This window comes from Hemiscyllium ocellatum, chromosome 36, assembly GCF_020745735.1.
Source record: "Hemiscyllium ocellatum isolate sHemOce1 chromosome 36, sHemOce1.pat.X.cur, whole genome shotgun sequence".
Lineage (NCBI taxonomy): Eukaryota > Metazoa > Chordata > Chondrichthyes > Orectolobiformes > Hemiscylliidae > Hemiscyllium > Hemiscyllium ocellatum.
Window position 1 is genome coordinate 35,041,485 of NC_083436.1, and position 24,172 is coordinate 35,065,656.

The 24,172-nt window shown below is 42.5% G+C and overlaps 1 protein-coding gene across 8 annotated transcripts in view; it reads right to left on the reverse strand.

Annotated features, from left to right (window-relative positions):
- Positions 1 to 24,172, reverse strand: part of sgms2a (sphingomyelin synthase 2a) — a 78,290-nt gene that overhangs the window by 4,487 nt on the left and 49,631 nt on the right. For all 8 annotated transcript variants that reach the window (XM_060851562.1, XM_060851558.1, XM_060851561.1 and 5 more), the window contains 3 exons: positions 12,157 to 12,274; positions 10,548 to 10,701; positions 3,979 to 4,145 (listed from right to left, as the gene is read on the reverse strand). In XM_060851562.1, the coding sequence (XP_060707545.1) occupies positions 3,979 to 4,145; positions 10,548 to 10,701; positions 12,157 to 12,274 (439 nt within the window). The remainder of the gene's footprint in view (positions 1 to 3,978; positions 4,146 to 10,547; positions 10,702 to 12,156; positions 12,275 to 24,172) is intronic.

Below are 24,172 nucleotides of genomic sequence, written 5' to 3' on the forward strand. Positions count from 1 at the left end.
GAATCGACCTAGGGACTGGAAAAAACAATGGCAGAAACAGCCCCATCAACCCTGCAGGGTCCTCGTGCTAAAATTGGGAGAGCTGTCTCACAGACTTATTAAGCAACAGCCTGACAGTCATACTGTCAGAATTATAACTTACAATGTCCAAGACACCACCATCACCATTCCTGAATATGTCCTGTCCCACCAGCAGGGCAGAGGTGGCAGTACAGTGGTATAAAGTTGCTCTGGGAGTCCTCAACATTGATTCCATGAAGTCTTGAGGCTTCAGGATGAACACTGGAAAGGAAACCTGCGATTATCACGTATTTCTCTCCCTCAGCAGATGAATTGGTAATCCTCCATGTTGAACACTAAGAGGGAGCATAGAGGATGGGGAGGGCACAAAATGTACACTGGGTGCAGGATTTCAATGTCCACCACCAGGAGTGGCTCAGTAGCAGTACTACTGTTCAAGCTGGTCAGGTCCTAAAGGAAAGGCTACTAGACTGGGTCTGTGGTAGGTGGTGAGGGAACCAAAAAGGAAAAAGCATACTTGACCTCATCCTCACCAATCTGCCAGCTGCAGATGCATCTGTCCATGACAGTACTGATTAAAGTGACCACTGCACAGTCCTTGTGGAGACAAAGTACCGACTTCACATCAAGAATAACGTCCATCATGTGTGGAACTATCAGCTAAATGGAACAGACCTAGCAACTCAAGACTAGGCATCCGTGAAGCACGGTGGGCCTTCAACAGCAGCAGGATCATATCCAGCACAATCTACAATCTCATGGCCTGGCATATCCCCCACTCAACCATTACCATCAAGCCAGGGATCAACCCTGGTTCGATGGAGAGTGCAGGAGGGCATGCCAAGAATAGCACCAGGAATACCTGCAGATGATGTGTCAACCTGGTGAAGCCACCAAACAGGACTAGTTGCATACCAACCAGCATTAGCAGCAAGTGATAGAGCTAAACAATCCCACAACCAACAGATTAAATCTAAGCTCTATAGTCCTGCCACATCCAGTTGTGAATGGTGGAGGATTCAATAAATCACTGGAGCAGGAGGCTCCACAAATATTCCCATCTTTAATGATGCAAGAGTCCAATACATCAATACAAAACATAAGACTGAAGCTTTCGCAGCAATCTTCAGCCAGAAATGCTAAGTGAATGATCCATCCAGGCCTCTTCCAGTGGTCACCAGCATTACACAGATACCAGTCTTCAGTCAATTCGACTTAGCCCACAAGATATCAAGGAACAGTTGCAGATACTAGATGCCGCAAAGATTATGGGCCCTGCCAACATTCTGGCAATAGTACTGAAGATTTATGCTCCAGAACTTGCCACTCCTCTAACCAAGCTGTTCCAGTAAAGTTAGAACACTGGTATTTACCTGACAATGTGGAAAATTGTCCCCAAATACATTCTGCAGATAAAAAGCAGGACAAATCCAACCCTGCCAATTACTACCCCAGTCTACTCTCGATCATCAGTAAAACGATGGAAGGTGTCATCAACAGTGCTATCAAGCAGCACCTGCTCAACAACACCCAGTTTTGATTTCACAGGGCCACTCAGCTCCTGTCCACATTATAGCCTTGATTCAAACCTGGACAAAAGAGCTGAATTCCAGAGGTGAGGCGAGTGTGACAGCCCTCGACATCAAGGCTGCATTAGAGAATGTGCATCAAGAACCCTTGTAAAACTGAAATCAATGGGTATCATGTGACTGGTTGGAATCATACCTGACACACAGGAAGATAAATCGTGGTTGTCGGAGGTCAACCATCTCAGTTCCAGGACACCTCTGCAGGAGTTCCTCAGGGTAGCGTCCTCGGCCCAACTATCTTCAGCTGCTTTATCAATGACCTTCCCTCCATCATAAAAAGGTCAGAAGCGAGGAGGTTCGTCAATAATTGCACAATGTTCAGCACCACACGCAACTCCTCAGATATTGAAACAATCAATGTCCAAATGAAACAAGATTTGGACAATATCAGTCTTGGGCTGACAATTGATAAGTAACATTTGCACCACCCAAATGCCAGGCTATGACCATCATGAATAAGAGACAACCTAACCTACTGCTCCTTGGTGTTACCATCACTGAATCCCCAATATCAACATCCTGGGGATTATCATTGATCAGAAACTCAAATTGGACTCACCACAAACAGTGGCTACAAGAGCAGGTCAGAAGGCAGGAATACTGCAGCAAGTAACTCACCTCCTTACTTCTCTAAGCCTGTCCATCATCTACAAGGCACACGTCACTTGCCTGGATGAATGCAACAACACTCAAGAAATGGACACCATCCAGGACAAAGCAGCCTGTTTGATTGGCACAACATCCAGAAGCATCCACTCTCTCCACCACCGATGCTCAGTAACAACAGTGCACAATATCTACAAGATGCACTGAAGAATTTCACCACAGATCCTCGGACAGTATCTTCCAAATCCACAATTACTTCCATCTTAAAAAGGAGAAGGACAGCAGATATATGGGAACACCACCACCTTCAATTTCCAAGTTACTCACCATCCTGACTTGGAGATATGTCACCGTGCCTTCACGGTCACTGGAATTCCCTCCCTAATGGTATTGTGGGACAACCCACAGCAGGTGGACTGCAGCAGTTCAAGGCGATAGCTCACCACCACCTTCTCAAGGACAGTTAGGAACAGGCAATAAAATGCTGATCTAGCCAGTGACACCCACATCCCACAAAATGAATAAATAAAAAACAAAGCCTGCAGAAAGTTGCAGCACAAAGGGATACTAGTTTTTTTTTGATTCATGAACAAGCAGTCCCCAAGTTCAGCAGGTAAAAGGGAAGGCAAATTGAAATGGTGGTTTTTATTTCAGAGGATTATAACTCCTTATGCCAAGCACGAGCAGTTAGGCACCCACCTGATGCAGGCACATGTTTCCCCATCTTTGAGGTCATTGGTTTGCAGTTCCAATTTATGCCTGCACCATCCTGTTCTCCACTGCCCGAGTGTTAGCTACCTCACTCACCCCCATCTCCTGATTATTGCTTCTCCCACCAAGCCCTCATTCTCTCCCAGACCTCACCTGCCCCTTTCTGTCTTCCCCTTCGTTCTCCCAGTTTGCCCCTTCTTGCCCAGTCTTCGCTGCCTCTTGCTTGAGGCCTTACTTGGCACTGCTCTCTTTGTGCTCATAGGACCATTTAACAAAAGGGGAGATAAAGAGTAAAGCAATACATTTCCAGTTAAATTGTCAAATCACCAGTGTCCCATTAGATCAAAAAGTTTCACTTCCATTGTGACATCTTGAAATAGCTCTGGCAGAAAACCTCAAGGCCATGCAATAACTATCTGATACTCTTAACTTCTTAACTGTACCATTTTAATTGAAACCGGCAGGTTTTGTGTTAGAAGGAGAGGTGATAACACTGTTTGCAGTTTCCAGGTGCAAGCATGCTGAGTCTGGTCTCCATCATCACTGTCGGGAGACATAGGGAGCAGTGCATCACCAAACAACCATTCGGCAGTACCCACAACACAATGTAGATGAGCTAGAGAAGCTGGAACAGATCATCAAGATAGGGAGGGGCAAAATCAGCAACAGATGGGAATTTTAAGAGTTTAAATTGAACGTCATTGAAGTTTGTGAATCTGTTAAATTCTCTATGCTGGGCAGTTGTGACTGCATTATTTTAGACATTAAGAGAACCAATCCATGTGGAAATAGTTCAGGATGGTGGATTTGAAGTAGAAAATCAGGTGCAATTTTAATTGAATGACAAGAGAAGGCTGAATAACCTACTCCAGTTCCTGCTTCTTATGAAATGTCATGGTCTCATATGAGAAGTGGTTACTTGGTTGATAGTTAAATTTGGAAGTGATTTTGGGGAGGAAAAAAAATTCTGTTTCCCGTTCTACCAAAAAAGGTGGTAAAATAGCTGGGCTTCAAGATGGATTTCTCTTTCCATGCACAATGAAAAACTCACCGGAATATTGGCCATCGTATGGTACCACCAGAAAAGCCTCGTTGTAACGTAATAGGCCACTAAAACATCCACACTGTAATGCTCATGGGCTATCAAGATACACAGAATGCCACCTGCACTGAGGAGCCAACAGACCCAAGGGTACCACCAGAACTGACGTGGCGAATCTGTGGAAAATAAACCCAAGGATATTAAATTCTGGTGTAAAGTTCAACAGTTTCAACCTTAAGTGGTTAGTTACCGGTCCTGCTGGATTTTGCATCTGTAAATTTACCAACCTGATTTCCATTCCATCGTCATTTAGCAGTTGATGCAAAGCAGGTACCATCACTCTGCCCAATTACCGACCGACAAATATCAAAACATACCCTATAGGATCCTTATGAAATGTCTCACAGGTATTTATCAAATGCATGCTGTGTTCATTGTAATAAAATGTAATACTGTACAAACTTCTCATCTGCAGCAGTGGCTTCTAAGATCATGGCAGACAATAAGCTAATCTGCCTTTCAGGAAACCAAGGAGATCATGAAAAAAACAGTTTTGCAGCGGTCTGAGTTTACTCCACGGTTAATCGGTAGAATATATATAAATGTGGATGTAAAACCAGTGTTCAAATTTATTCTGTCCATTTGCTCCCATTGTACTCTGAGGTAATCTTCTTTACTATCCGCTACACCTTCAATTTTGATGTTATCTGCAAACTTACTAACTACACCTATGTTCACATCCAAATCATTTATATTAATGATGAAAAGTAGTGGACCCAGCACCAATCCTTGTGGCCCACCACTGATCACAGACCACCGTTCTGAAAGGAAACTCTCCACCATTACCTTCAAGGGCAGTTCTGTATCTAAATGGGTAGCTCTCCCTGTATTCCATGTGGTCTAACCTTGCTAACTAGTCTACCACGAGGAACCTTGTTGAATGCTTGCAGAAGAAATTTGACCAGAATTGACGCAAATGTGTTTGGAAGCCTTCTTGTCAGTAAAATGTAGACTGCTAACAAAGTGCTGTTAGAGCCAAAGCTGAGGAATGTGTTTTTATAACATGACCTTGCAGCTGCAAAGCGTCTCAGTTCCTCTGGTCCCCTAGACACAGTTCTGCTTCATAGATGATGTTTTGTTCATTTTGTCTCCTTATCGGTTTCTGTTTCTGCCTAGTTAAACTTGCAGTATAAGATAACATTCAGTTTTATAGACATTAAGAAATGTAGGTCTGGACAATGTATGCAGACTGCCCCTAGGTTGGGTAGTTAATGGGCAGTGGGCTTGTGATAAACCATATATCACACTGTATCTCATTGGAATTGTGTCAAACTTCTCCGAACGAAAATGTAGTTCCCCATGGCCATGATTAAAAGCTAGTTCATTGCTCAAGTTCTCACCTCCTGACTAATTTGTTTTAAACAATCCTGCAAAAGATTTACATTTCCCCAACAATGCCTCACTGAAATCTGTATAGATCATGTCTACTGTTCTGCCCTCAATCCCCTATTACTTCTTCAAAAACATCAATTGAGTTAGTGAGACATATTTCCCACACAAAAAGCCATGTTGACTATCCCTAATCAGTACTTGCCTATTCATATTTATGTAAATCCAGTCCCTCCGGATTCCCTCCAACAACTTGCCCACCACCGATGTCAGGCTCACTGGTCTATAGTCCCCTGGGTTTTCCTTACCCCTTTCCTTAAATAGTGACATCACATTAGCCAACCTAGAGGTCTCCGGCACCTTACCCGTGACTATCAGTAATCCAAACATCTGAGCAATGGGCCCAGCAATCACTTCCCTAGCTTCCCATCTTGATCAGATGGACCAGTGGGCCGAGGAGTGGCGGACGGAGTTTGATTTAGATAAATGTGAGGAGTTGCATTTTGGGAAGACAAATCAGGGCAGGACTTGTACACTTAAAGATCAGGTTCTGGGGAGTGTTGCTGAACAGAGATCTTGGATTGCAGGTTCAACGATCCTTGAAAGTGGAGTCACAGGTTGATTGGACAATGAAGGTGTTTGTATGCTTTCTTTTATTGGTTAGAGTATTGAACATACAGGACATTGATTAGGGTACATTTGGAATAGTGTGTGCAATTCTCATCTTCCTGCTATAGAAAGATGTTGTGAAACCTGAAAGGGTTCAGAAAAGATTTACAAGGATGTCGCCAGGGTTGGAGAGTTTAAGCTATAGGGAGAGGTTGAATAGGCTGGGGCTGTTTTCCCTGGAGCGTCGGAGGCTGAGGGGTGATCTTATAGAGGTTTACAAAATCATGAGGGGCATGGATAGGGTAAATAGAAAAAAGGTTCCTTTCCCTGGGTGTGAGTCCAGACCCCTGGGAGGGCATTGGTTTAAGGGGAGGGGAAAGATTTAGAAAAAGGATATAAGGGGCAACTTTTTCACGCAGAGTGTGGTGCGGGTATGGAATGAACTGCCAGAGGAAGTGGTGGAGGCTAGTACAATTGCAACATTTAAAAGGCATCTGGATGGGTATATGAATGTGAATAGAAAGGGTTTGGAGATTGGGGCCAAGTAAACTTGCAGGTTGAGTCAGTAGTAAGGAAAGCAAATGCAATGGATGGTATTTATTTTTGAGAGGAGTTGAATATAAAACCAGGGATGCACTTCTGAGGCTCTAAAAGGCTCTGGTCAGGCCACATGAATACTGTACACAGTTTTGGCCCCCATCTCTCAGGATGGATGTACTGGCCCTCAAGTGTGAATGGAAGAGGTTCATGAGAATGGTTCCAGGAATGAAAAGCTTCACATATGAGGAATATTCAAGGCCTCTGGGTCTATACTTGACAGAGTTCAGAAGGATAAGGGGGAATCTAATTGAAACTTACAGAATACTGAATGGCCTGGCAGAGTCGGTGTTGGGAAGATGTTTCATTGGGAGGAGAGACTGGGATCCAAAAGCACAGCCTTAGAGTAAGGGGAAGACCTTGTAGAACAGAGATAAGAACCACCTTCCTCAGCCAGAGAGTGGTGAATCTACGGAATTCGCTGCCCCAGGAGGCCAGGTCAGAGTGTATTTAAGACTGAGATAGATAGGTTCTTGATTGTTAAGGAGATCAAGGTTCATGGGGAGGAGGTGGGAAAATGGGGGTGAGAAATGTATCAGCCATGGTTAAATGGCAGAGCAGATTTGATGGGCTGAATGGCATAACTTCTGCTCCGATGTCTTATGGTCTAAGTGCAGTCAAATGGGACTAAAAATTTAGGATCTGGTTGGCATGAAGGGTCTGTTTCTGTGCTGTATATCTCAAAAAAAATAAAGTTGAGCTCAAGTCAAATCCATATGTGTCAATATTTTCCCATCATATCTTCTGTAAGCATGGTTGAAATGAGTAATGACGATATAAATTGGAATTAAAAAATCATACAGCATACTCTTCCTGTCAACAGTGCCACTATTGTAATTACAGCATGATAACTGTACACAGTTTCCATTATAATTTGGAACACAATTTATAATGGAAGCAAAGTTAAGGCCAGAATGGTCAATTTTGTATTAAGTGGACTGAATAACATCTACAGACAGTGTGACAGCCCTTTGTAACAGGATTTCATAGCTTATACAATGCAGAAAGAGACCATTCAGCCCAACCAATGTTTATGCTCTGCAAGAGCTTTTTTCAATTTATCCTTTTAATCCATTATTGTAAGCCTCTGTTCCCTCCCCCATCTTGTGCATGTTTGGCATCCCATTAAATGCATTGATTGCATTTGTTTCATCCACTCCCTTTGGTAGACAGTTCCACATTCTCATCATGCTTTGCATATAACACTCTCCTAAATTCCCTATTGGATTTCCTGATGACTATCTGAAACCTCTAGCCATGTTCTTCAGGAACATTCTCACCTATAAGCATGCTAACAAAACCTATCACCATTTTAACAACCTTGATTTAAACCCCCTCCCCCCAAATCTTCTTTTCCCCAAAAGAGTATCACAGAATTGCTCCTGCACAGCAACAGGTTATTCAGCTCTTGTTTTTACTGGCTGTCAATGCCAATTTATTGTTTTTTTACATTAACCCCGCACATTTGTTTCCATTTAAATAAGCATCCATGTCCTTTTGAATGCCTCAGTTGCACTTCCCAGGCAGTGCATTCCCAACTCTAAATTGCTGTGTGAAAAAGTTTATTTCTCATCTTGTATTTGCTTCTATTGCAAAAGACATTAAAACTGTGCCGGAGACCCATATTGTCCATCCTTTCCTGACAACGTTATTGGCATTTCTGAGATCATCCTTGTAAATCTTTTCTGTATCCGGTCTTGCTCTGACCACTCTTTAGCTAAATAATTATTTCACCTTGCAATGTCTCACCAGTTTCCCCATTTTGCCTCCACTACACTATCCCAGTCTAAAGCTTCCACCTTGACACCACCCTCTTGACCTATCCATTACCTTTCCCATCTATCCACTCCACCTCCTCTCTGACCTATAACACCTCCTCCCTACCTTCATCTACTCATTGCAGTCTCAAGTTACCTTCCCCCATCCCCCCCTCCCATTTATCCCCCGACCCACAAGCCTCATTCCTGAGGAAGAGCTCATGTCTGAAACACTGACTCTCCTGTTCCTCAGATGCTGCCTGACCTGCTGCGCTTTTCCAGCATCACACTCTTGACTGATCTCCAGCATTTGCAGTCCTCACTTCCTCCTTTGTGACTCAAAACAAAGTCTCACAAATCCCAGAAGTTCAGATCTGACTCTCAATCTGCACGGAGTTGGAGGTTCCCCAAGGCATGTGAGGTACCAGTCGTTCAAGGTGTATGTTTCAAACTGTAGGTTGTTACAAATTACCAGTTAAAAGCCAGATCGTGTTTGGCAGGGACAGGGTCAGTTTGCTCACCATGTACTGCTTTATATATGAACTGCCAACTGGGCATTGTATTCAAAAATGATATCTGGTCACTGTGTACTATCACCAACTTTATCTCCAAATGAAAGAATAGGAAGCAGTAAAAGTGTGCATGTGTGTCTGTTGCATGCATCGTGTATGTGCGGACAGCTGTTGGATGTGTGTTGCACGAGTTCATTTGTGTTGTGTGAGAAGGGAAGAAATATGGGTGGCTTGGATGGGGCTGGGAAACTGGACACTGAACTCAAAAATACTAAAATTAAGTTTGATCTAATCAAAACAGCCATACCAATTAATTTTGTTTTAATTGCGCCCAGAGATTAAATAACAGAAAACTCCATGAGTTAAATCTATTGTAGGAACAAAACCAAATGAAATTAGTTTGGGGTAAAATGCAACGTTCACACAACATTAATAAATGTTCTTTTTGGGAAGGGAAGTCCTGTTCTTGATTAGTCTGGCCTAAATGTTACTCCAGACACACTAGCAATGTGACTGATTCCTAACTGCCCTCTGGACAATTCAGGTTAAGCAACAAATGCTAGCCCAGCCAGCAAGCCCTACATCCCAGGAAAGAATAAATTCTGTTTTTAAACACAAAATAACTTGATATAGCCCTTGTTCATTAAGTTTCATCACAATGCAACTGTCTGTTTATGTCTGGGTGTGGTGCAAATTAATGTGAAAAACATTACAGCCTCTGGAAACAGAGCCTGATACAAGTCATATCGAAAATCTTGGCAGTGCCCTATTGAAGAATTGAATGAAGTCTCTGATGGTTATATAACTGGCTGCAAAACTTGGATATACACAACTATGAATTAAAGGAGAACAACATCAAACCACTTGTATGGAATTGGGCCTGGGGCAAGCAGACAAAAAAAATCAGGATGAAACTTGCTTGTCGTGAAGTGGCCAATCATTGGTTTCTAATGATTTGCAGCGACCACTGTTCACAGCCACCCCTCAACTTTACAGTTCTGCTCTGTTCTAGTCTTCCAAGCATAGGCAAAAATCTGGGAGAAAGCGAGGACGGCAGATGCTGGAGTACCAGAGTTGAAAAAGGTGGTGCTGGAAAAACACAGCAGGCCAGGCAACATCCAGGAAGAAGGGCTTATGCCCGAAACGTCGATTCTCCTGCTCCTCGGATGCTGCCTGGCCTGCTGTGTTTTTCCAGCACCACATTTTTCAACACAGGCAAAATCTGGGAAAACAATCCAAGCTGTATGGGAAATTGGATAGAAGAGTTCAGATTCCTGGAGGAACTGCAACTTGTGAAGAACAGATGGTGTCATTTTGAACATGGGCTAGGACCAATGTCCTTTCACAGAGATTAACAAGAGCCAAGAAGGACATAAAATGCTTGAGGCAGGGAGTAAACAAGAAAAGTGTATACTGTTAAAAGGTATAACTGAGTCAGAGGCAAAAAAAGAGAGAGGGTATCAAAAGAACACAACAGATTAAAGGAGAAAGCTGCAAGTGATAAAACAGGAAATGCAAACTAAAACCCTCTGCCTTTTGATGCAAAGTGTATAAAAAACAAAATTGTCACCCAGAATCGTTAAGTAAATTGGAATTTCATGATATCACGGCAGTAACTAAAACGGAATTGTAACAGGGTCAGGTCTGGAACAATATGCCAGAACTCCAGCAAAAGTCATTAATACTCCCACACCAACAAACAGTAACCACTTACATTCTTTGATAAACAAGTAGGTGATCGTCAGCATGACAGTGTGACCGCTGTATAGAAAATCTCCACACATGATATGCGAGCCAGTAATCGAAAGTCCTCCGCCAGAGATTAACTTTAAAACTCTTTGCAGCTTGGCCTGAGAATCTCCATTCAGCTGGGAAAGAGCAAAACAACCATGGATAAGAAATAGCAGGCTGACAATTTAGGATCCCTGCTACTCAAGGCACATCCAGTCCAGACACTATACACCCACTGTGGCTCCCAGCTTGGGGTTGAGTGAGAGTTTGGAAGATGCAAGAGTGTAATTGATACCAGTTATCCTCTGTTTTTCTTACTCCCAAAAGCACAATGACAACTTTGGTTTTTAGGTACCATCAAGCAGACAATCTCATTCAAAAGGAACCAACTGAAAAACAATTATGTGAGCAGTTAATATGCATTCTTCCAATAAAGCCAAAATATGAACCCTAGAAACATTTACAGCTATCTTCTTTCCTAAATAAATAGACGTGAAATGAATGCAATGCAATGTTTGGATAAATCGTTTGATGGATTGAAGGCTTTGATTATGAAGCATGACAACTTATGAAGATGCCCAAGATAAAGTTTGTCTGTGGGATTTCAGAAAAACCCAATACTTTGCACAGACCTAGCCACTTGAACTGTAAGCCAGTTATATCCTGTTCCATTTTTTCCAAATGTGGGGAAGCAAACCTGCCTCAGCTGTGTCTTACTGGAATCCATTTTGCCCTTTTCACATCTATTATTTACACCTATTTTATATCTCAATTTGTCCTTGGCTATCACTGACACTTTTTGCCTTTTGTTCTGGGCACCCTCACCATCTGTTCCACTCATTCCTCCACTCACCTTTAACATCATTAAAAACCTCACATTTTTCAGCCCCCCAACTGAAAGTTCTGAAAAATATTAAGTCAGATTTGAAACACTAACTCGTTTCTCTCACCCCAGATGCTGCCGGTCCTGCTGAGTTTCTCCAATAATTTCTTTGTGAGGAACACAAGTTGGAGATGGGCTACAATGCTGTAGCTCCACATTTCTAATGTGCAGGTTCTATGACCAGAGTTTCATGCTAAGATATTACCTCTATTTTAGGAATGATTCAGTGTTAGTCAATTGATGTGAAAGTTTCAATTTGTTTTATCAGAAGCACAGGAAACCATTTTCAAATTTCTTCCTTCAAGAAACCCTTTAGGTACATCATTCAAATCCCATTGACCTTCTCAAATCATTGCTGGACCCCTCCCACCTCCTTTTGGAATATCAATACCCAGAAGCAAAACATTCCCTTGCTATAAATAATGTTGAATTTATATTTAACAAATAACATGGCTACTAGATGGTATTATGGATGAGAATGCTGATCTCCCTCTTACTGAGTCAATTGTAGCTGTCCTACTACACCCTCCCACTCAATCTCTACAACTGGGATTAGTCAAATTGCTGCTAAGCTAGGAACTGTCCCCAGATGGTTTTTGTACCTCACAATAGACAGGTCCTTAGCAATAGTGAAATCTCATTAGGCAAATCAAAAATAAAAATAAGTCGCTCTGCATTTGGTAATTTTAAAAAAAAGTGAGGACCTTACCTTTGGTGCACACTGGAAATGCATGCCAGGCACAGGTAAAGTGGTGATGTACATGGTGATACACCTATACAGGTATAGAGTTCCCATTATGAAGAAAAACCTACGCCCCACAATTGATCTGCAATGGGAAGAAAAATTTGCAAAGTCAACTCAGAGTTAAACTAAACAAAACTATTCAGCTATACAGATCTCACTATTGTACCACATAGAAATAGCATTGTAATAACATGCAACAGATGTCCAAATCTCGGTTCCAATTCCAGTGGCTTCTGAATATGCACTGGTTAATGGCAAAAAAGGGATGAATTATTCATCAGTATACATTCACCCTGATGTCCACAACCAGGCTCCACTGACCTGTTATGGTATAATTCCCCAAGTGACCATTATTCCTGAGAGATTATTTGTCTAAAGTGCCAAATAACTACCTGACATTTGTATGGTGGGGGTGGGGAAATTTTGCTATCCTGCAGTGACTGCCGAAAAGGAACGATAGCTCCTGGTGGAATTCCTGCTGAGGGTAAACTTGCCTAAGTGTCAAGTTTTTAACTGAAATGATGAAATTTGGCAGCAGTGTACATACGTAGCATCTACATCATAGTGCTTGGAGTGACCTCAGGAAGTCCCAAAATACTTAACAACAATGAAACGCTATTGAAATATAGTCACCGTTACATTCACTCACCATCCTGACTCAGAAATATATCACTGTTCATTCAGGGTCGCTGGATCAAAACCCTGGAAGTCCCTCCTAAGGGCATTCTGGGTCTCCCTATCGCACATGGACTGCAGCAGTGCAAGGCAGCAGCTCACCAGCACCTTTTCAAATGGCTACTAGGGACGGGCAATAAATGTTGGTCCATCCAGTGACAACCACATCCTATGTGAGTAAATATAATACCAGTAACGAGGCAGCCAATTTGCACACAGGAAACTCCAAACAAATGACTGAATTTGTTTACATTAAAATATCAAGTGACCCATTTATGCCCCTCCTGCGATTCCTATTGCCAATGAATCCAAACTAATATGTTAATCCCTAAACCATGAGCTCTTACCACCATGACAATGATAAAAGTGTCTAACAGAAACTATTCAGTCCATCCTATCTAGACAGATTCGCCAGCTGAGGATTGTGCCTTGGTGCCTTTTCTGTGAAACCTGCACATTGATTACTTGATTGGAAACGATGCCTCAATTGAATTTGCCTCTGCCCCATTTCCAGGCAATGCATTCTAGACCCTAACTACTCACTGAATCAAAGCTTTATTTTTCCCTCTCCCACATTGCATTCTCTTCTTTTGCAAGACACTAAATTTGCATCCTTTCATTCCTCATTTTGAGTGGGAGCAGTTTCTCCCCATCTGCTCTCTCTGCAGGCCTCTAGATTTGAAAGATTTAAATCAAACCTCCTCTCAGTCATCTCCTCCCCAAGGAGAAAACAGTCTGAACATCTCCAATATTTCCTCACCTATGAAGAGGTGAACCTGCAGTTAGATGTACACTTCAAATGTAACACCTAGTCAACTGCCTTCTGTGAATCGAAGTTCAATATACCCACTGGTTCCCACTCACTGAGGGTGCTTGTTACTTCCATTAAAACTGCAAAAAAAAATTACAAAACCACGATCAGTGCGATGGCATTGAGATTTTCTTACTGTCCTGTTATAACCTCCATTATAATAAAATCCACGCAATTTCCCAATGACAGCTTTTCCAGTATTTTCTCTTTTGGTTTTCACTTCAGATTTCCAGCCTTTTTTGTGCTATTTTGTTTTGTATTGATGTTATTATCTCTTCATGTTGCCTATAGCAGTGTCCTTGAGGGATTAATCTTCAATTTCTGGACCCCTATTCACACCTCCGCCCCTTCCCAACCCCCACAAAGTCTGGCAACCCAACAATGAGCGCCTCACTCTGGAAAGAATTTAGGCTGGGTGAAATTAAAACAGACTAGCTGAAAGCCGACTGCAGAACTCTCAGCTCAGTGAAATGGAAAATACATGGTTCCAGATCACATATTAGCGCTTCCCCCAAGAAATGATTTACAACTTTAAAAAATATTCACAGAAATGGCTATATCATGCTGATTCCAAACACTATAGTGTGGGGCTGGGGTAGCTTTTGCCACCATCTTTCCTTGACTGGATTGAAGGGCCTACTTTAGTTTACAGCGATAGTAGAAATCCATGAGTTAGTCTTCATGAGAAGAGCCTTTTAACCAAAGCTTGCTTCAGACAATTGCATGACTGAAATAAAGGTGCAAGTAACTTGGTAAGTTGGACAATATTACAAGCACTGATGTGATCTACAATACAGGCCTTCATCCTGCAAGATCTGAAGCTGTTCTGCTGTTTTCCCACTAACCCATCACCAGACTGGGTGGGACTTAATGTTGGAGATGCATTAACCCTGTATGAAGTATTATCAACAAGCATTACCTTACATAACAGCAACTCATTCTTCCCATTTCTCTCCCTGTTGGTTTCAGCATGCCTTTGGAGCTCTTTTCAAAGCTGTACAGCTAGTTAAGGACATGATGGGTGTTTGGATTATTCTATCCTCCATGCAGTAGGAGAATTTCTGCCTTTGCTTAGTAAGCCCCCTAATAGTTGATCTGGGTGTGTCTATCACATATAGGATTAAACCTCATTCCAGGCACTATGGCAATAGGATATACCATAAAAGTGGCTACCCAATCTAAACTTGCAGTGAAATGTGCTGCATTTTCTATTGGTTCAGCAACTTTCAGCTTCTGGAACGGTTTTTAAAAACAAAGACAACTAGCGCTACGTTATAATGGAAAATGGCGTGTGTTTTGGCTGACCTATGGAATTAAAAGGTTAATGTTTCTCACAAAGTGGAAGCTTAGAACAAAATTTGCAAGAGGTCTACTTTGCACCTAAAAATAAATCAAGTGTTCCATCCTCGGTAGGTACGAGTGAGGGGTTTCTGGCAAAGACTACAGGTTCCATTTCTCAGTGGGCACTCAGTCTGAACACCAATTGCAGAAAAAAAGTGGAGATAAAGTTATTTAGGGCTTCAGTGGTTCCCTGTTGCAGGGGTGAACTTTGGCTTCCTGATATTCTTGTTGTATGGAAATCTGTTTGTGTAGTTCAAACTGGGGAGTGGGGGAGGAGGAAAAGTGGGAAGGGGGGGGAGAAAGGGGGTAAAAAGAAAAAAAAAGGGTGGGTGAGTGGGATTGATAGTCTCATAGTATAAAATTGCTAGACTATTAATCCAGTGACTATGGGAAAGTTTGGGCACCTGGGTTCAAATTTGAATTCAACTGAAATAAATCTGGAATTAACGAGTTTAGTGACGCCCGGGTAACCATTGTTGATTGCTGTGGAGAGCCCATCTGGTTCACTGTTGTCCTATGGGGAAGGAAATCTGCCATCTTTGCCTGGTCTGGCAACATGGCTGACTCTTAACTATCAATGAGGGATGTGCTATAAATGCTGGCCAGTAACACACACATCCTGTGAATGAATGAAAAAAAAAAAATCATACTCCAGGCTGCCTTGCTGATTAGAGACTGGAGATCAAAACTACTCAAGACTTTGAGTTAATGCCAAGCAGGATGTTTTCATCCAGTTACATGGCCTGACCTTCATCGTTTGACGTTGTGAAAGCCCATAGATAATTTCCAACTTTTAGGGTGAATCACCTTATTGTTGGCTGTGAGAGATTGATAAGCTACAGCAACTCTGATGCAGCTACTTCAGTGAAGCAATTCCACCCTTGTGGGGTCTCGTTTCCAGTTGTATACCAGGCATAAAAGCTGAGAACCTGGCAGTGAAGCCCAATGAGAAGTACGATTCTTATCGGGGCAGGTGAGAGTAACTGTTCACACCTTTAATTGAGAGGAGACGGTGGAAGTACGGTTATGTCACTAGACCAACCACCCAGAATCACAGACGGATATTCTGGGGACACTGTTTTGAATCCCACCATGGTATATGGCAAAATTTGTTTTTAATCAAAATTTGGCATTACAATCTAGCTTAATAATGACCACGCAACCGTTGAGATTAACATTAAAAAAAACTAAATGTCCTTGAAGGAAGGAAGGAAATCTGCCATCTTTACCCAGTCTAGCCTTCATTTAACTTCAGACCCATAGCAAAATGGTTCACTCTCCACTGTCATCTGGACAATTCGGGATGGGCAATAAAAAGGTTGGCCTAGCTAGAGATGCCTACATTGTATGAGTGAGTTAAAGAATGCAGAATAAATGCATGAAATGACTAATACACTTATTGATACCTTTAAAGGAGAGATGTTTACAATGGTCATTTATCACTATTATGAATGGCTGTCAACATTTCTACAAAACTAGGGCTTGACTGGGATTTGCAAGGATGGGTAATACTGGAGACATCGCAATAATCTTCACACCAGATGCAAATTCTTCACTTGCTAGAGCCTCCAGTCACGTGTCTCATCTGTCAACATTTTTAATTTGCTACCCTTTGTAAATTTACTCTTGTTGAAAACTTTCTAAAACGGCAAAGTAGTTTGGGTTATTCCTTTAGGACAAGTCAACAGACAGCTCCCAATATCACTCCGTGGGAGAATTCCTGCCTCAAAAACAGGGATCATGAGTTCAAGCTCCACTCAAGCACTAATGCAGACCGTTCAGACATTCACTGCACAAATAAAGGTAGTCCTGAATTACAGCACGTGCTCTCAAGCAGAGTTCATTCCCTCAGATGGGCATTAAAAAAAGGTCACTGATGAGAAAGGCAGTGGCCATTGTATCCTGGCCAATATTTATTCCTCTACCAACTCCTAAAAATCAGAGCTCCGATGAATGGTGATCAACCTTAAACATTATCTCTACTTATTTTCCAATAGAGTTGCCTGGTCTATTTTTTTTTAATTTCTCAAAGCAGATCACTTATCCACTTGGGAGCTCACTGCTTGCAATTTGACTAACCCCAACACTTAGAAAACACTTAATTAGTTGAAAAGCATTTTGTATGTCCTGAAATTGTGAAAGGCACTATATAAATGAAATAAAACATGCTTGTTCTTTGTTTTGGCGAAGAGAGAGTGCTACCTCCCTTTTCTAGATATTTGGCTGAGTCTTTCTAAAGACATTGTGCAAAATATAGACCAGGGACTGTATTGACTCAGTCAGGCAGAAGTTCGATAGGAATGGCTACTTGTGTGTGTCCTCTGATACAAATGTAGTATAATCAATTCTCCTCTGCTACCTCACCTCCACATTGAACGATCCAATATTCCCATAGTCAGGAATTGCTGAATTGGCAATTCCCAACCATACAATCTATTATAGTGTTGCTGTCATGGAGCTGCTGGCAGAGGAAGGTGTATGGATTTGGTGGTGGATAGGATTACACATTCTCAGTGTGATTCAGGAAGAACAAACACAAAGAGAATGCCAGGTTTGAACTACGGTGGCAAGGAAGCCAATAATAATTTCTCTGCTAGAAAATTTATTTTGCTACAATCTTATGCCATCCAAATAAGACTGCTGGACAGAATTTCTTTGCTTTCTGTCACTATGTTCTCTTAGTATCATCTTTAAGTCAGAAGTGATGGGTCTGCATTACCAGCCTTTACTAATTGGTAATTATCTTATAACCCTGCAGTCTCTACTTATCACAAGGGAATTTAACAAAAGATACCCTCATTTCTCCATCTCTTTGTCCTCCTGATCAGATTGTTAACACTCTACAGACCAGATTCACAGGGATTTGTGAATTGAGTGGAATACAAACCTCAGCTTTTGGAGAGAGGAGGTCTAGCAATTATGAGAAGAAAGAGGGTTTCCAGGCTCAACTGCTATATAAAAAAATCACAAGACAACATCACTTGGTGTTTTGACTGATTGACACCTGCGAACAAAGAGGAAAGTCATCAGCAGATGTGTGTTCAGTCCATTGGATGCGTAACTGTTCCACTGCATGATAGCCTCGTGCTGATCATAGAAAAACTCAGACTTCAAATACATCTTTCATCTTGACATTGAAACACATTTTAAACAAAGAGACTTTGTTTCTCTTACCCCCCTGCAGTACTCCAAATAAAAAGTATGTTTTTTTTCCCCTCACTCGTAAATTTGCTTTTCACTTTGATCTCTGCTCCTACATTCAGAGGAATTTTGGTTATTTTCTCTATCTCAACATTGGCTCAGTGATAGCACTCGCTTTGCAGTGAAAAGGTTCAAGTCCTGTTCAGTGTGCTCAGCTAGCCTATCTAGGCCCACACTTTAGGACAGTGCTGAGGGCAGGCAGCACAGTCAGAAATGCTCTCTTTCAAATGGCCAAGAGATATAGGAGCAGAATTAGGCCATTCCGCCCACAGAGACTGCTCTGCAACTGGATTGTGGCTGACATGTTTCTCAATCCCATTTTCCTGCCTTCTCCCTGTAAACCTTGCTCTCCTTACTAATTAAAAATCTATGAGATGTTGAACTGAGACTGAGACTATGTCACACTACTCAAACAGCAGAATAATTTTTGACGTGCTTACCCTCAACAAGCATCACAAGGACACTGCTCACAGAATCACTGAAGTGTTAAGGTGCAGACAGCAGCCATTTGGCCCATATCTGCACCCAGCTCTCTACATGAGCATTCATGCCATTCTCCTGCATTTCCTTGTATGTAATTTAAACAGAAACAGTCATCCAATACCCTCTTAATGCCACAATTGAATTTGAACTTCCAGGTGTTGCATTGCATATCCTAACTATTTGTTGTGTGAAAAACATTTATCAAATTTGCTTTCTTTCAGAAATCCTTTTAAAACTGTCCTCTCATTCTAGTTTTTTCTTCACAATGGGGAACAGTTTCTCCCAGTCTTTCCATCCAGCCCGCTCAGGATATCGAAAATGCCTAGAGGTTTTCCTCAAGGGAAAAAAAAAGTCCCAATCTATCCTCATCTGTCTGTTCCAATCTATCCATTGAAAATCTCTTCAGCTTGCTCCTTGATGCATTCACATTTCATATAACGTGGCACCAAAATCTGTGTATAATACTCCAGCTGGGGTCTAAAAAGTCTCTAATACAAGTTACCTTCTTCCTTTTGTATTCTGTGCCCCTATTAAAACACCCAGGTTACCATATGTTTCATTAACTACTCTCTCCACCTGACCTGCTACTAATGACACCTCCCCCCCCCCCAATAACTTTTTTTTGCTGTGTAGATCTTCAAGGTCCATTTGTGTCACTCACTTCTGAAATTGGGACTCAATATTGGCACCAATTGGTGTCCACCAAACAGAGTGGCTACAAGGTGCAGGTTTAAGGGAACATTGCAGTACACATACAACACCCAGGTCCCTCTGCTCATGTACCCCTTTAGAATTGTACACCACTCATTTTAGTACCTGTTGATCCATTTTCTTCCTACCAAAGTGCATTGCCTCACTTCTCTGCATTGAAATTCATCTGCCACTTATCTACCCACTCCACAAATGTCTGCACAACAAGATTTAGATAACTAATATTCAATAAGAAAAGCTTTTCATGACATTGACAAGAGTGATACTTTGCATGTGTCAGATCAGACCATTAGGTTTGAAGGGGAACTAGTAGACATTACACATCTGCTGTCAGACTCCTATTTCTGTTTGCTTTGTCAACAATTGCCCCACGTTGTGCAGAGTTCAACCCAACAAGGCTACACTGTGCCAAAATGTGTTATCGGGATGGCTTTCATTGGACATCTTTAACAGTGTTAAAAGAGCTGCAGACATGAACTTAGCCCTGCTCAAACAGTACAAATATTTACTGCCCCAGAAAGATCACAATGCATTATCTGATGGATTGCCAAGTTAGCCAGTATGTAGTCATACAGCTGCGGAGTTCTCACAATGAAGATACATCTACATCCCATGAGCTAAGCTCAGGAATAACCTCCACAAGCTGAAAGGTTAAAACAAAACCAGAAATTGCTGGAGAAACTCAACTAATTAACAACATAATGCAAGCCAAATGGTGAAGTTTTGTCACTGAAAGGTTATGCATGCCAAACTCATTCTTTGGAAAAGGGAAAAAAAATATCAAAAGACAGACATGGAAGTGGCCCTTATGGATGTTTTTTAATCAAGCTGTGGTATGATACACCTCTGGAGTATGTGGGACTTAGTACGTATAACAGTACAGCACAGCACAGACCCTTCAACCTACTCTAAAATTAGACTAACCTATATACCCTTCATTGTACTAATCTAACCAAGAGTCGCTTAAATGTCCCTCATGTATCGGACTCTGCCACCACTGCTGGCAGTGCATCCACACACCCACCACTCTCTGTTTAAAGAATCTACCTCTGACATCTCCCCTAAACCTTCATCCAACTCACCTTAAAATGCCCCCCCCACCTCCCCCACACCAATGATATACATTTCTGCCCTTGGAAAATATCTCTGGCTAGCCACTCTATCTATGCCTCTCATCATCTTGTCCACCTCTATCAAATCACTGCTCATCCTTCTCCAATGAGAAAAGCCCTAGTTCCCTCAACCTTTAAGCTATGCCCTCCAGCCCAGGCAGCATCCTGGTAAACCACCTCTGCACCCTTTATAAAGCTTCCACATCTTTCCTAAAATGCAGCAATCAGAACTGAACACAACATTCCAAGTCTGGTCTAATCTGGGCTCTATAAAGCCACAGCACAACCTTCTTGCCGTTAAACTCAACCCCCCTGCTAATGAAAGCCAATACACCATATGCCTATTTAACAATCCAATCAACTTAGGAGGCAACTTTGAGGCATCTATGGACAGTGACCCCAAGATCCTGCTGTTCCTCCACACTGCCAAGAATCCTGCCTTTAACCCTATATTCTGTGTTCATATTCGACCTTCAGTTTTCCAGGCTGAACTCCATCTGCTACTTATCAGTCCAGTTTTGCATCCTGCCAATGTCCCATTGCAACCTACAACAGTCCTCCACACTATCCATAACTCCACCAACCTTCATGTCATTGGTAAACATACTAACCCACCCTTCGACTTCCTCATCCAAGTCACTTATTTAAAAAAAAACAAACAGCAGAGGTTCCAGAACAGATTCCAGCAGAACACCACTGGTGACTGAACTCCAGGCTGAATACCTTCTATCTACCACTATCCTCTGGCTATGGGCCAGCAATTCTATATTCAGACAGCCAGAATTCCCTGTATCCCATGCCTCCTTACTTTCTGAATGAGCCTACCATGGGGAACTTTATCAAATACCTTATTAAAATCCATATACATGACATCCACTGCTCTATCTTTGTCCATGTGTTTTGTCACATCCTCAAAGAATTCAATAAGGTTTGTGAGGCATGACCTGCCCCTCACAAAGCCATGCTGGCTACCTCGACTCAAACTGTGATTTTCCAAGTGATCATAAATCCGGTGTCTCAGACTCCTCTCCAATACTTTTCCCATTAGAGACGCAAGACTGACTGGTCTGCAATTCCCAGGATTCTCCCTAGTCTTTCTTGAACAAGGGAAGATTTGCTACCTTCCAGTCATATGGCACTATGTCAGTGGACAGTAAGGATGCAAAGATGATTACCAAAGGCACAGCAATCTCTTTCCTTCCTTCCTGTAGTAATTTAGGGTATATCCCATCTGGCCCAGGGAATTTATCTATCCTTTATTTTGCAAAATTTTCAGCACATTCTCCTCAGAGTCAGATGTACAGCATGGAAACAGACCCTTCAGTCCAACCTGTCCATGCCGACCAAATATCCCAACTCAATCTAGTCCCATCTGCCAGCACCAGGCCCATATCCCTCCAAACCCTTCCTATTCATATACCCATCCAAATGCCTCTTAAATGTTGCAATTGTACCAGCCTCCACCACTTTCTCTGGCAGCTCATTCTATACACGTACCACCCTCTGCTTGAAAAAGTTACCCTTTAGTTCTCTTTTATATTTTTCCCCTCTCACCCTAAACCTATGCCCTCTAGTTCTGGACTCCCCGACCGCAGGGAAAAGACTATTTGTCTATTTACCTTATCTATGCCCCTCAATTTTGTAAACCTCTATAAGGTCACCCCTCAGCCTCCGACACTCCTTATCATCAACTTGTTATAGTATATCAGTCTATTTCACTCTGCCCTCAGAAACTTCAAGGTTACTCCCTGCAGTGAATACTGAAGAGAAGTTCCCTCCACTATCCCTGATCAGCCTACCCTCACTCTGGCTTTCCTCTTGTTTCTCACGTAAGTGTGGAATGCCTTAGTGTTTGCCTTAAACTTACCCACTAAATCCTTTTCAGGCACCCGCCCCCTTACTGTCCTAAGTCCATTCTTCAGTTCCTTCCTGGCTATCCTGTAACCCTCTAGAGCCCTGTCTGATCCATGCTTCATCTTTAAGTAAGCTTCCTTCTTCCTCTTGAAGAGATGTTCCACATCCCTGGTCACCCAAAAGTTCTTTCAACCTACCAACCCTTCCTTGCCCCAGTGGGGCAAACCTGTCCATCACGTGCTCCCTAAACAACCTCCATATTTCTGTCATGCAATTCCCAGAGAACATTTAGGCATCTGTTTGTTCCAATAGCATTGTAAATCCCCCTCGCCCAATTAAATACTTTCCCATGTCATCTGCTCCTATCCCTCTCCATGAGGGTAATAAAGGTCAGTGAGTTGTATCACTATTACTGAAATGTTCTCCCACCAACAGGTCAGACTCCTGGCATGGCTCGTTGTCAAGCACCAAATCCAATATGGCCTCCCCTCTAGTCAGTCTATCAACATATTGAGTCAGGACTCCTTCCTTTACACACTTGACAAAACTGCTCCATCCAAATTGTTTGGAACCTTCTTTGTTCAAATAATAAGAGGTAAGTTAATGTCACCCCGACAATAACCCTGTTACTTCTGCATCTTTCCAAAATCTGCCTCCCAATCTGCTCCTTTGTTTTCTGTTTGCTCTTGGAGTGCATGTAGAAAACTGCCAGTAATGTAACTGCTCTTTTCCTGTTTCTGACTGCCACCCATAGTAACTGTAGACAAACCAACCTCAACAACCTCCCTTTCTGCAGCAGTGACACTATCCCCAATGAGCAATGCCATTCCTCCACCTCTTACCTCCCCCATATTCCTTTAGAAACATCAAACCCTGGAATATCCAAACATCATTCCTGCCCATGATATTCAAGTCTCCGTAATGGCGACATCATCATAGAGCGTGGATCAGATCTTGGGACTGAGTTCATTACCCTTATTCCTGATACTTCTTACATTAAAATAGACACACCTCAACCCATCACACTGAATGTACCTTTGCCCTATCAAGTGTCTATCTCTCCTCACAGACTGTCTGCACACCGTATCTGGCTATTCACTACCTACTCCATCAGCTGATCTGTACGCCGGTTTCCATCCCCTGCCAATTTAGTGTAAACCTTCCCAAAGAGTTCGAGCAAACCTCCTGCCGAGGATATTGGTGTGCCTCCAGATCAGGTGCAATTTGTCCTTCTTGTACAGGTCACACCTTCCCCAGAAGGTATCCAAATGATCTACGTATCTGAAGCCCTCCCTCCTCCACCAGCCCCGCAGCCACACGTGAACCTGCACTCGCTCTATCCCTCGCCTCACTAGCCTGTGGCACCAGGAGCAATCGCGATTACGTCATTGCTCATCCAGCCTTCTAGCTTCCAACCTAATTCCTGATATTCTCTTTTCAGGAGCTTCCACCTTTCCCTAACCAATGTCATTGGTACCAATCTATACCACAACTTCTGGCTGCTCACATTGTCCCTTAAGAATCCTGTAGACTCTATCCAAGGCATCCCTGACCCTGGCACCCGGGAGGCAACATAACATATGGGAGTCTCGCTCGTGACCATAGAATCTCCTGAATGTTCCTCTAATGATGGGCTCAGATAGAAGTGGGGAGAATAGGAGAGCAGTGATAGAGAATCATAGAGCCAGGGCGGCATGGTGGCACAGTGGTCAGCACTGCTGCCTCACAGCTCCAGAGACCTGGGTTCAATTCCCACCTCAGGCAACTGATTGTGTGGAGTTTGCACGTTCTC